General features: G+C 35.5%; 1 protein-coding gene across 1 annotated transcript in view; it reads left to right on the forward strand.

The window, feature by feature from the left end:
- The window catches only part of ACAD11 (acyl-CoA dehydrogenase family member 11), a 93607-nt gene that overhangs the window by 6827 nt on the left and 72447 nt on the right, over nucleotides 1-14333 (forward strand). The window contains 4 exon segments of the mRNA XM_007451695.1: nucleotides 60-165; nucleotides 8090-8215; nucleotides 9097-9258; nucleotides 10868-11032. Coding sequence (XP_007451757.1) covers nucleotides 60-165; nucleotides 8090-8215; nucleotides 9097-9258; nucleotides 10868-11032 — 559 coding nt within the window.

The following is a 14333-nucleotide window of genomic DNA, read 5'->3' on the forward strand; positions in this document are numbered from 1 at the left end:
CAGCAGGATTTGGGGAAAAGGAAAAATATATCTTTGTTATTGACCTTTTCTCTACTCTTATCTAGATCAGGACAGTCCAATCCAACCTTTTATCTCCAGAAGGGCTTTCAAGCATATGTACTCAGAAAAAAACCACCTGGTTCACTTCTTCCTAAAGCACATAAGGTATGGTATACAAACGCAATGATAAATTCCTTGTTGACTAATAAATGCATTTTGTACACACAAAACAATTTAAATTGCTTTTAAAAATAATCTCAATTATTAAATATAGAAAATGCATTTTATTTCTTAGATGAAAATTTCACTTGAATTGTATCCCCCCCCTTTTAGTTTTTATTAAGGATTTGAGTTTGAAATCTGAGGCTGTGTTTAGGCTGTTAATCCTGAGCAATATCCAGTCCTCTTATGGATTTGATTCCTTCCTATACAATTAGCTAGAAATACAGTCACCCAGTAAATATTTTCACTGCTACTCATTTATAGATATTTTGTACTTTGGTTAAATTATGTTTTAAAAAGTACATTATTATATCTTATAACAATATATACTCACTGAATACTTTAATATATTTGATATGACAATTCCCTGATCTTTTGGTGATAAAAATAAATATTTAAATAATCGTTTTTATAGTATTCTCTAAATTGACAGTGAGAATTATAAAAGATTTTTGTTGAAAACTGACTCTGTTTTCAGAAAAACAGATATTATCTATGGATTTTTAGAGAAGAGAATATTAAAAGCATGATGCATATTTTGAATATTATTATAATCATGTATAACAGGTGCTTCCCAGGCCCAGCTGACTAGAGATGGGCCATTGAAGGGTGGATTTAATATCACAGTAATGGAAAATGCAGATTCTGACCTTCTTGGTCCCGTATCATATTCCCAGAAAATGAAGTGACTTGAATGCTTAAGATAGAAAAATTTTGGTAACTTTTATTAAGCCTCAACACGGCATGGCTGAAGGAAAATCCCCACTTGTAGGGAGAGATATATGCCCCAATAAACAACTGGGTTTGTCTCCTCTTGATAACGACCTAGATGTCTGGAAGACATCAGAACATAACATAATGTTTTCAGCCCAAGGATCTGGAGTACTTTTGTACTTCCTTCATTTTTTCCAAATCTGCATTGGAAAAAAGCAGTGTTCACACAGTGCCATCCACTTTATGACCAGCCTCCACCACTCTACCCCACCCCTCTTTCCCAGCACCAGGTGGTTATAAACACTTCTTTCTATAGCCATTGACACCACTGGCTGCTCTCACCTTGGTTATGGGTTTAGTCACTTCCCTGCTGTAGTTATTGCAGCAGTAGCTGCTTTATCCCTGTTGTGAAAGTGAGCTGCATGGTTTCTTCTCCTTAGAAGTGGTCAGCCACCACTGCCTGAGTCTGGGGAAGTGGACTTTACAGGTAGATGAGTTGGCATCAGAGTTCTGCAGTAAGCTGTGTCCCTGGGTCCTGAGTGATAAGCCTGTACATCTGTCCTGGTTAAGGAAGCCCTTTTCTTTTCCTGTCTTATTTGGGCTCCTGCTTCAGTACCAGCTTGCTTCTCATTGCCTTCTTACCCAGTAGTTATCTTGAGCTCCATGGCAGCCCTGGGTACCAGGAAGGATCCCCACACCCCTGCCTTGGAAACAAGTTCCTCCATTGATCTCCTAAAGGAGTGGGTGCATTTCCTTTCTACCAGCACCCACTGGCCTACCCCAGCACTCTTTACTTGACTGTTCCCAGAGTGTTGGAATAGAGAGCCCCCATGGGAAACTGGAGTTGGCGCGGTTGGGGGGCTGGGGAGCAAAAGTAAGAGTGAGCCAGCAAGCAGGGAACTGATAAGGAAAAAAAAGGATGTTTTTATGACGATACATGCGAAATATTGTGGTCAGGAAACGTCACCTTCATATTATCAGAGTTAGGAATAAGCCCCATGCATGTGCCTATCCTTTTAGCCGAATTAAATGATCAATTTTTAGTGCTGGCCTAATTTATAATTGTAATAATCACACTAAGACTACTTTATTTTTATAAAGCAATTATTTTTTTTGAATTTTATTTATTTTTTTATACAGCAGGTTCTTATTAGTCATCCATTTTATACACACCAGTATATACATATCAATCCCAATCTCCCAATTCATCACACCACCACCCCCAACCCCTGCTGTTTTCCCCCCTTGGTGTCCATACGTTTGTTCTCTATATCTGTGTCTCTATTTCTGCCCTGCAAACTGGTTCATCTGTACCATTTTTCTAGGTTCCACATGTATGCGTTAATATACGATACTTATTTTTCTCTTTCTGACTTACTTCACTCTGTATGACAGTCTCCAGATTCATCCACATCTCTACAGATGACCCAGTTTCATTCCTTTTTATGGCTGAGTAATATTCCATTGCATATTTATACCACATCTTCTTTATCCATTCATCGGTCGATGGGCATTTAGGTTGCTTCCATGACCTGGCTATTGTAAATACCACAGCAATGAACATTAGGATGCATGTGTCTTTTTGAATTATGGTTTTCTCCAGGTATATGCCCAGGAGTGGGATTGCTGGGTCATATGGTAATTCTCTTTTTAGTTTTTTAAGGAACCTCCATACTGTTCTCCATAGTGGCTGTATCAATTTACATTCCCACAAACAGTGCAAGAGGGCTCCCTTTTCTTCACACCCCCTCCAGAAATTGTTGTTTGTAGATTTTCTGATGATGCCCATTCTAACTGGTGTGAGGTGATACCTCATTGTAGTTTTGATTTGCATTTCTCTAATAATTAGTGATGTTGAGCAGCTTTTCATGTGCTTCTTGGCCATCTGTATGTCCTCTTTGGAGAAATGTCTATTTAGGTCTTCTGCTCATTTTTTGATAGGGTTGTTTGTTTTTATAATATTGAGCTGCATGAGCTGTTTATATATTTTGGAGATTAATCCTTTGTCCATTGATTCATTTGCAAATATTTTCTCCCATTCTGATGGTTGTCTTTTCATCTTGTTTGTAGTTTCCTTTGCTTTGCAAAAGTTTTTAAGTTTCATTAGGTCCCATTTGTTTATTTTTGTTTTTATTTCCGTTACTCTAGGAGGTGGATCAAAAAAGATCTTGCTGTGATTTATGTCAAAGAGTGTTCTTCCTATGTTTTCCCCTAAGAGTTTTATAGTGTCTGGTCTTACATTTAGGTCTCTAATCCATTTTGAGTTTATTTTTGTGTATGGTGTTAGGGAGTGTTCTAATTTCATTCTTTTACACATAGCTGTCCAGTTTTCCCAGCACCACTTATTGAAGAGATGGTCTTTTCTCCATAGTATATTCTTGCCTCCTTTGTCATAGATTAGTTGGCCATAGGTGCATGAGTTTATCTCTGGGCTTTCCATCCTATTCCATTGATCTATATTTCTGTTTTTTGTGCAAGTACCATATTGTGTTCATTACTGTAGCTTTGTAGTATAGTCTGAAGTCAGGGAGGCTGATTCCTCAAGCTCTGTTTCTTTCCCTCAAGACTGCTTTGGTTATTTGGGGTCTTTTGTGTCTCCATACAAATTTTAAGATTTTTTTTTCTAGTTCTGTAAAAAATGCCATTGGTAATTTGATAGGGATTGCACTGAATCTGTAGATTGCTTTGGATGCTATAGTCATTTTCACAACGTTGATTCTTCCAATCCAAGAACATGGTATATCTCTCCATGTTATATCTGTTGGTATCGTCTTTAATTTCTTTCACAAGTATCTTATAGTTTTCTGCCTACAGGTCTTTTGTCTCCCTAGGTAGGTTTATTCCTAGGTATTTTATTCTTTTCGTGCCAGTGGTAAATGGGAGTCTTTCCTTAATTTCTCCTTCAGATTTTTCATCATTAGTGTATAGGAATGCAAGAGATTTCTGTGCATTAATTTTGTATCTTGCAACTTTGCCAAATTCGTTGATTAGCTCTAGTAGTTTTCTGGTGGCATTTTTAGAATTTGCTATGTATAGTATCATGTCATCTGCAAACAGTGACAGTTTAACTTCTGCTTTTCCAATTTGTATTCCTTTTATTTCTTTTTCTTCTCTGATTGCCGTGGCTAGGACTTCCAAAACTATGTTGAATAATAGTGGTGAGAGTGGACATCCTTGTCTTGTTCCTGATCTTAGAGGAAATGCTTTCACTTTCTCACCATTGATGTTTGCTGTAGGTTTCTCATATATGGCCTTTATTATGTTGAGGTAGTTTCCCTCTATGCCCACTTTCTGGAGTGTTTTTATCATAAATGGGTGTTGAAGTTTGTCAAAAGCTTTTACTGCATCTGTTGAGATGATCATATGGTTTTTCTTCTTCTATTTGTTAATATGGTGTATCACATTGATTGATTTGCGTATATTGAAGAATCCTTGCATCCCTGGGATAAATCCCTCGTGATCATGGTTTATGTACCTTTTAATGTGTTGTTGGATTCTGTTCACTACTATTTTGTTGAGGATTTTTGCATCTATGTTCATCAGTGATATTGGCCTGTAGTTTTCTTTCTTGGTGACATCTTTGTCTGGTTTTGGTATCAGGGTGATGGTGGCCTTGTAGAATGAGTTTGGGAGTGTTCCTCCCTCTGCTATAGTTTGGAAGGGTTTGAGAAGGAAAGGTGTAAGCTCTTCTCTAAATTTTTGATAGAATTCACTGTGAAGCCATCTGGTCCTGGACTTTTGTTTGTTGGAAGATTTTTAATCACAGTTTCAATTTCATTACTTGTGATTGGTCTGTTCATATTTTCTATTTCTTCCTGGTTCAATCTTGGAAAGTTATACCTTTCTAAAAATTTGTCCATTTCTTCCAGGTTGTCCATTTTATTGGCATAGAGTTGCTTGTAGTAGTCTCTTAGGATATAGTAGTCTCTTAGTATTTCTGTGGTGTCTGTTGTAACTTCTGCTTTTTCATTTCTAATTTTATTGATTTCAGTCCTCTCCCTCTTTCTCTTGATGCATCTGGCTAATGGTTTATCAATTTTGTTTATCTTCTTAAAGAACCAGCTTTTAGTTTTATTGATCTTTGCTATTGTTTTCTTTGTTTCTATTTCATTTATTTCTCCTCTGATCTTTATGATTTCTTTCCTTCAGCTAACTTTGGGTTTTGTTTGTTCTTCTTCCCCTAGTTCCTTTAGATGTAAGGTTAGATTGTTTATTTGAGATTTTTCTTGTTTCTTGAGGTAGGCTTCTATTGCTATAAACTTCCCTTTTAGAACTGCTTTTGCTGCATCCCATAGGTTTTGGATCATCATGTTTTCATTGTCATTTGTCTCTAGATATTTTTTGATTTCCTCTTAGATTTCCTCAGTGGTCTCCTGGTTATTTAGTAACATATTGTTTAGCCTCCATGTGTTTTTGCTTTTTACGTTTTTCTCCCTGTAATTGATTTCTAATCTCATAGCGCTGTGGTCAGAAAAGATGTTTGATATGATTTCAATTTTGTTAAATTTACTGAGGCTTTGTGACCCAAGGTGTAATCTGTCCTGGAGAATGTTCCGTGTGCACTTGAGAAGAAATTGTAATCTGCTTTTTTGGATGGAATGTCCTATAAATATCAATTAAATCTATCTGGTCTATTGTGTCATTTAAAGCTTGTGTTTCCTTATTAATTTTCTATTTGGATGATCTGTCCATTGGTGTAAGTGAGGTGCTGAAGTCCCCCACTATTATTGTGTTACTGTCAATTTCCTCTTTTATAGCTGTTAGCAGTTGCCTTATGTATTGAGGTGCATATATATTTATAATTGTTATATATTCTTGGACTGATCCCTTGATCATTATGTAGTGTCCTTCCTTGTCTCTTGTAACATTCTTTATTTTAAAGTCTATTTTATCTGATATGAGTATTGTTACTCCAGCTTTCTTTGATTTCCATTTGCATAGAATATCTTTTTCCATCCCCTCACTTTCAGTCTGTATGTGTCCCTAGGTCTGAAGTGGGTCTCTTGTAGACAGCATATATATGGGTCTTGTTTTTGTATCCATTCAGCAAGCCTGTGTCTTTTGGTTGGAGCGTTTAATTTATTCACATTTAAGGTAATTATCGATATGTATGTTCGTATTACCATTTTCTTAATTGTTTTGGGTTTGTTTTTGTAGGTCCTTTTCTTCTCTTGTGTGTCCCACTTAGAGAAGTTTCCTTAGCATTTGTTGTAGAGCTGGTTTGGTGGTGCAGAATTCTCTTAGCTTTTGCTTGTCTGTAAAGCTTTTGATTTCTCCATCGAATCTAGATGAGATCCTTGCCTCTTAGAATAATCTTGGTTGTATGTTCTTCCCTTTCATCACTTTAAGTATATCATGCCACTCCCTTCTGGCTTGTAGAGTTTCTGCTGAGAAATCAGCTGTTAACCTTATGGAAGTTCCCTTGTATGTTATTTGTTGTATTTCCCTTGCTGCTTTCAATAATTTTTTTTGTCTTTAATTTTTGCCAATTTGATTACTATATGTCTCAGTGCGTTTCTCCTTGGGTTTATCCTGTATGGGACTCACTGCGCTTCCTGGACTTGCGTGGCTTTTTCCTTTCCCATGTTAGGGAAGTTTTCGACTATAATCTCTTCAAATATTTTCTCCGGTCCTTTCTCTCTCTCTTCTCCTTCTGGGACCCCTGTAATGTGAATGTTGTTGCGTTTAATGTTGTCTCACATGTCTTTTAGGCTGTCTTCATTTCTTTTCATCCTCTTTTCTTTATTCTGTTCCACAGCAGTGAATTCCTCCATTCTGTCTTCCAGGTCACTTATCCGTTCTTCTGTCTGAGTTATTCTGCTATTGATTCCTTCTAGTGTATTTTTCATTTCAGTTATTGTGTTGTTCACCTCTCTTTGTTCATTAATTCTTCTAGATCTTTGTTAAACATTTCTTGCAATTTCTCGATCTTTGCCTCCATTCTTTTTCCAAGGTCCTGGATCATCTTCACTATTGTTATTCTGAATTCTTTTTCTGGAAAGTTTCCTATCTCCACTTCATTTAGTTGTTTTTCTGGGGTTTTATCTTGTTCCTTCATCTGGTACGTAGCCCTCTGCCTTTTCATCTTGTCTACCTTTCTGTGAATGTGGTTTTTGTTCTACAGGCTGCAGGATTGTAGTTCTTCTAGCTTCTGCTGTCTGCCCTCTGGTGGATGAGGGTATCTAAGAGGCTTGTGCAAGTTTCCTGATGGGAGGGACTGGTGGTGGGTAGAGCTGGGTGTTGCTCTGGTGGGCAGAGCTCAGTAAAACTTTAATCCACTTGTCTGCTGATGGGTGGGACTGGGTTCCCTCCCTACTGGTTGTTTGGCCTGAGGCGACCCAACACTGGAGCCTACCCAGGCTCTTTGGTGGGGCTAATGGCAGACTCTGGGGGGGGCTCACGCCAAGGAGTACTTCCCAGAACTTCTTTTGCCAGTGTCCTTGTCCTCACGGTGACACACAGCCACCCCCCACCTCTGCAGGAGACCCTCCAGCACTATCAGGCTGGTCTGGTTCAGTCTCCTATGGGGTCACAGCTCCTTCCCCTCGGTCCCAATGAGCACACTACTTTGTGTGTGCCCTTCAAGAGTGGAGTCTCTGTTTCCCCCCGTCCTATCGAAGTCCTGCAGTCAAATCCCACTAGCCTTCAAAGTCTGATTCTCTAGGAATTCCTCCTCCCGTTGCCGGAACCCCAGATTGGGAAGCCTGATGTGGGGCTCAGAGCCTTCCCTCCAGTGGGTGGACTTCTGTGGTATAAGTGTTCTCCAGTTTGTGAGTCACCCACCCCGCAGTTATGGGATTTGATTTTATCGTGATTGCACCCCTCCTACCATCTCATTGTGGCTTCTCCTTTGTCTTTGGATGTGGGGTATCTTTTCTGGTGAGTTCCAGTGTCTTCCTGTCAATGATTGTTCAGCAGTTAGTTGTGATTCTGGTGTTCTTGTAAGAAGGAGTGAAGCACGTCCTTCTACTCCACCATCTTGAACCAATCTCCCACACTAAGACTACTTTTAAGGAAAATACTAAGGAAATTATTATCCTCTGGGTTATTTGTTGATACTGTTTTAAAATTAATTTCTAACCTTAATGTTAGCTCACAAGTAATTATTAAATTTCTGTATTTCTGCTTTTTAATTATCTATCATCCTATTTAGATTGATAGAGAATTTAAAGTCCAGAAAACTTTGTTTTCAATTGGATTCCCCGTTCCCAAACCTTTATTGTACTGCAGTGATGCTTGTGTCATTGGAACAGAATTTTATGTGATGGAACATGTACAGGTAAATTAACACTTAATTGTACTTTTTGTTGCTTTTATTTTTAATTGTGAAATTAGATGTTAATAAGTGATAGTATGTTAGTCTACACTGTAGGTAATTAGTTTGCTTTGCAAGGGCTTAAACATTTTTCTTTTTCTTAAAACAACAGAAATTTATTCTCTCAGTTCTGGAGGCTAGAAGTTTGAAACCAAGGTGTCAGCAAGATTGGTTCTCTATGGAAGTTTTGTTTTGTTTTGTTTTTGTTTATGTTTTTTAAATTTTTTTATTGAGATATAGTTGATGCACAATATTATATAAGTTACAGGTGTATTACATAGTGATTCACAATTTTTAAAGGTTATACTCCACTTAAAGTTATTATAAAATACTGGCTCTATTCCCTGTGTTGTATTAAACTTTCATTTTATTTTGAGCACACAGTTTGAGCTGGTTGAAGTAAACTAGGAACAAATTTAGTAATTAGGGCGTATTGGCTTAGTCTTCCTCTAGGTGTCAGTAAAGAGCTATATGTAATGGCAATAACTAAACCGTCCAAATAGTAGGGGAAAAAACTACTCCCAATAGTACATCAATCCATTAAAAATAAATCCAAATTGTTTTAAGGTGTTTTTTGTTTTTCGGTAAGATGTTACTTGAGATTAGTTTTTGTCCTTTAAGTTCATCTTGGTGTATCCTTGTATTTTCCCTTTGGCATGTACACTCTCATGTTAAACATGTTTCACAAATGACAGTTTTTCTAGCGCATTCTGCAAAGAATTGGTTTTGGTTATAAATCTGTATCCTGATCTTTTTGGTAGGCAACAGGGGATGATGACACAGCAAATAATTGGTATGAAAAGATTTATTTTGTTTTATATTATCTGTTGTAATTGCTTCCATAGGGCTGAATCTTTCGTGATTTCACAATTCCTGGAGTTAGCCCAGCATAACGCTCAGCCATATATGTGGCCATGATAGAAACCTTGGCTCAGTTACATTCCTTGAATATACAGTCACTGCAGCTGGAAGAATATGGTAGAGGTGCTGGGTACTGCAAAAGACAGGTAATGCATCCACACAAAGTGCTCCTTTTCTCAAGTTGTTGGAAATAATATTAGTTAAAATAAAAACCTATTATTTTATACTTTTCTGAAATTTGGCTATAACTTTTAATATCAGCCATCAGATTAACTTGTTTTAAACATAAAATAATTATATTTTTCGATAAGGTTTTGTTCAGCAAAAGCTTCTGTAACGACATGTACATAAATGCAGATTTAAAGCTGTTTCTATCTCTTCACTTAATTTACCAATATATTTTCTATACAATTTTCCCTTTTTAAATTAGTTTAACAGATATTTATTAAGCATGAATGTATGTTTAATATGTGCTGAATACTGTGTTAAATATCAGGAAAATAGAAATAAGTTCTTCCCCTAAAGGAACTTATGGTCATTTTTGAGACATCTATACCTGAATCTCATTTACATGAGACTTGAAAATGGTATAAAAGAGTATGTAATCTGATAGTAAATTGTTTGGTACTCACCATGAAAACTGTTCCATTCAGAGGATAGATATCAGTATGCCCTTGCTTAGGTGGGGGAAAGCTTCCCGGGAAACATATGTCTTGTACTGTGTAGTTAAGGAAGGATAAAATCTAGAGCAATAGGGAAGATATGGTGAGCATTTCAAATAAAAGGAACAGCAAGACCAGATATGTGTGGGGCTGTTTCCCTTTGTACGTATGTCTTTTTGAGGGGGCAGAAGGGAGAGAAACGGGAACAAAGGTTTAGGGAATACTCATTATGTGCCAGCTCCCATGCTAGGTGAGTTGTTAGACCTAGTGTTTTTTAATCTTTGTAACAACCCTAATACATAGGTATTACTACCCCCATTTTGCAGATGAGGAAACTGAGGCTTGCAGGTATTAAGTAATATACAAATAAGTGGCTTAGACATAATGTCAACCCAACCCTCTGTGATTCCAAAGATGAAGATCTTTACTGTACTGAATTGAACAGAGATACCTTAGAAAGTGGGGAGAGAGATATAAGTAGATAAATAATATTATTTCAGTTGATGGAGGACTTTGACAATAGGTTGTTTTATTTGCATTCAGTTCTAAGAACAATAAAAAAATCTTTGCATTTTTCATATCTGTATATATTTTTGAAGATTCTTTAGAAAATTCTATGGGTAATAAGAAAGGGGATTAAAATGAAAAATAAAGATCTCCCTTCTTCTTCTAGTCCCCATATTACATTTTTCAGGGATTACTTGTTTCTTGTGACCCTTCCAGAAATTTTCTATATCTATTTTTTTGGTATGTACGTATGTGTGTTTGTGTGTGTTCTTTTTTTTTTTCTCCTTCCACAAAATAGTTGCTGAATAAAGACTAGAACCCACGTCTCTTGATTCCTAGGCCAGTATTTTTTTTCCTGATAAAAATCTAGGTAAGTAAAATGAAACTAGATGGAAGAGAAACTTAAATGTTGAAGTTTTCAGGCTGATATGAGTGTTTTAGGCTAATATGAGTATCACGGCATTTGTCCTGAGCATTTAACACTAAAACAAAATTTGATATAATTGAATTTTGTTTTAATTTTAGAATTGCTGAATCTTATATTTCACTTTCAGCTGTGTCATTTTTTAAATTTATATATCTTTAGGTATCAACCTGGACAAAACAATATCAAGGTGCAGCTCATCAGGACATCCCTGCCATGAACCAACTATCTGACTGGCTAATGAAAAACTTGCCAGATAATGACAATGAAGAAAATTTGATTCATGGAGATTTCAAACTAGATAACATAGTTTTCCACCCTAAAGAGGTATTGGAAGCCCTGTTTATAAAAAATTGAGTATGTCTGATTCGGGATACATGTACTAAGTAGATGTTCCCCCAGAGCACTGAAGGAGCCCACCCCATCCCCATTCCTCCCCTATATTCAAAACTAACATTACCACTCACAACTTTTAGAAATAAGTCCTGCAGATATTCTGGCATAGGTATCTGCCCACCCTAAAAGGCTGGGTCTAATCACCTGATTTACTACTTTAAAAGGATTTGGGAGTTTACATGCATGTTGCTGTTTTCTTCAAAGAAATTTTTCAGCTACTAAATATATTTAGCTTATCCACGTTCTTGTTTTTTCTTCTGGTTCATTTTCATTTTTTTTCCTATCTGATAAAGAATTTTTAATTTGATTATTATAAGCTCAGAGAGGACAGAATTCCAAAAGACTCTTTTGAGGCTTCAAAAGAATTTGTATGAGATTAATGTAACCTTGCCCTGTGTAAATGTACACAGTGTAATCTTTATAAAGAGTACAAACAAATCAGAGCTATAACCCTCCTCCACTGAGCATAGTGAGGCCTAGGATTGGAGGAGTGTGGTGGGAATGAAGAAAGTACTTCAGTTCTCCTCTCTTTACCTGTATGCCTTTGGACAAGACATTTATTTGGCCCTTACTATTCTGATATTGATGTGAATGATTTACAGTTTCCTGAATCTTCCTTCTTAGGAGAAAATTTTCTGGGTTCATTAGTTTTCTCAGAATGCTAAGATGTTTTAGGGCAGGAAGAGCTGTTCTAAATTCATGTGCTAAGCTTCTGGGTTTCATGTTCTTTTCACACAGGAAGAGGACAGGAGGAAAATAACATTATAAATTGCATTGCTGTCGTAATTCAAAGTACTACTATATCAAATGAAAGTTCAAATGTAATATAAAGACATACGAGCATATACACCATCAAGACAAAATTTTTCATAGAAAAGTCAGTTTGGGTATTTAAATTATGTATATGTAATTATATGTATGTATGCGTATGTAACTTTTTGTTAATGGCATGGATGAATTCTGAATTATAACTGTTAAATATAGAATAGGAAAATTAAATATTGCTAATTTATAACCTGGAAAAATTAGAAAAGCGTATACCTTAAAACAGCAGGATCTGGTCTATATTTTATCTATTTCTTTGGTTCATTAATATTTTTGGAGCCTATCTTTGAATAAGTCAGCGTTCTTTATGTGTTCTACAATATAACTACAGTACTTTTACATTCATTACTTAAGCAAAGAAGGAAAAATTCAGACCTAAATCTCCTTATTTATGTGTTGTCTACCAAGATGTTTAAATATGTTGAAATTAAATATTAAATATGCTGAAAGTAATGGCAGGTAAGTTCCAAATAGTTATTCCCTTTTTATATTTAATCTCATGTTAGAAAAACGTTTCTTATAGGATTAAAGTTGCCAAACAGGAATCATCTAACTTAAGTTCTGTGGAGGCAATGCTAAGTTGTTACATATATCATTATCTTTTATGTTTTAGGGTTATATAGTAGCTAGTAAAATGTCTTCTACTTTATACCCAGTAATCCCATAATTATTAGTTAAATCAAAGTTAATCAATTTCTCATATAAATATGTGTAGCTAATTTTTTATGGAAGTAACATACAGTTGGCAAAGTACAAGTCAACTGGCATTTATTTTTTACCAACTATGTGCTCTGAAACATGGGGTTAAAAGGAAAAACAGATCTTAATGAGCTCAAAATACAGATGGAGAGAAAAGATACTCGGGTAACAGCAGAGAACAATATATACCCAAATGCTAAATTATATCATACAATAAAACTAAGAGAGTAGTCAAAGGAAAACATTCCCACTGTGGACTGGCATTAAAAGCTATGATAGTTTAGAATTTAATTCTAGTCAATAGTTCCATCTCATTTTTTAAATTTCATAAATAAGTAGGAAATTAGACTATGTTTGTTTTTTCATGAAGTCACTTCACAAATTGGAAAATCAGTCCCTGGATGTGTATATGTATGTGCTCCACTGTATATATTCCTAGGGATATGATTGAAAGCTTTTTATTTTTCCTTTGAGGGTAAGGATTATACCTTTAATTAATTTTTTTCTTACCTTTGTTTCTAGAGTCTATATGGTAGATGCTCAATAAATGAGGACCTAGACTAAGAGCTCCTATAAAGCAGTAAATGCATCTTATTCATTTCTGCAGGTAGTTATATGTTTCTGAATGAATTTATGTTAAAAGAATTGATTTTAATTAATCACTAAGGTACTATTTTCATCTCATTTATTTATGCTTAATTTTTATTCTCTACCAGTATGACCTTAACCCCTTTCTGTGCCTCAGTTTTTATTGTAACTTTTTATTTTGAAATCATTAAAGACTCACAAGAAGTTGTAAAAATAGTAGAGGGGTCTGTGTATCCATAATCCAGATTCCCCAAAGAGATCTCACACAACTAAAGTATATTATCAAAGCCAGGAAATTGACATTGTGTGACTTGTATGCCTTTTGGATTGGGAAAAAAAAATTTCAGGGTTCCCAAGGAGCTAAAATGAGATAATTGATATGGAGCAACTAGCTGGTACCTGGCACAGCTGGTGCTCAACTTATTTCAGTTCTCTTCTTTTCCATTCTTTTCCCCTCTGTTTTTATAGTCTGCTTTTCTAAGATTGCCTATCAAGCTCTATTTTTTAGAAAAAATTAGGGTAAAAGTAAATCTTTACTTTTAGTAGATATGTACTAAAACCTAAACAGTAGTTATAGGGATGAAATTATAGGAGATTTATAAATTGTACATTTCTGTAATGTTTAAGGTTTGAGGTTTTATTGTTCTTTTTTCCCCAAAACAACAGCATATTTTATTTTTGTCGTCGGAAAACACAACAATTAAGAAAGAAAACAGAAACAATTTTAAATGATAAACCATCTAGGAACGTGTGTTGTAAGCCAGTAAAGAATTACTAAAGGGAATAACAAAACTAAAATATATCACTCAATTTCACAATCCCTAGTTATTTTCTAGTTACTGATATGTAAAGTATTTGAAGCATGTTTGAGCAAGTGTTTCAGTAGTACAAAATGCTTACTGCAATGTTTAAAAGAAATCAAGTTTTCCTGGAAAATATCGTTAATTTTCCAAATATAAATCTTACCCATCTTGCAGAGAAATGTTTAAGATTTTGGAGTTTAATGTACATATTGCCATTTCAACTTGAAAAATAAATATATTTAATAAACCCATAGATATTTTATCTGCATTCATTAATTAGTAGTCAGATGTATTTACAATAAATATAAGGACACTCT

Source organism: Lipotes vexillifer, unplaced genomic scaffold, assembly GCF_000442215.2.
Source record: "Lipotes vexillifer unplaced genomic scaffold, Lipotes_vexillifer_v1.1 scaffold1271, whole genome shotgun sequence".
Classification (NCBI taxonomy): Eukaryota; Metazoa; Chordata; class Mammalia; order Artiodactyla; family Lipotidae; genus Lipotes; species Lipotes vexillifer.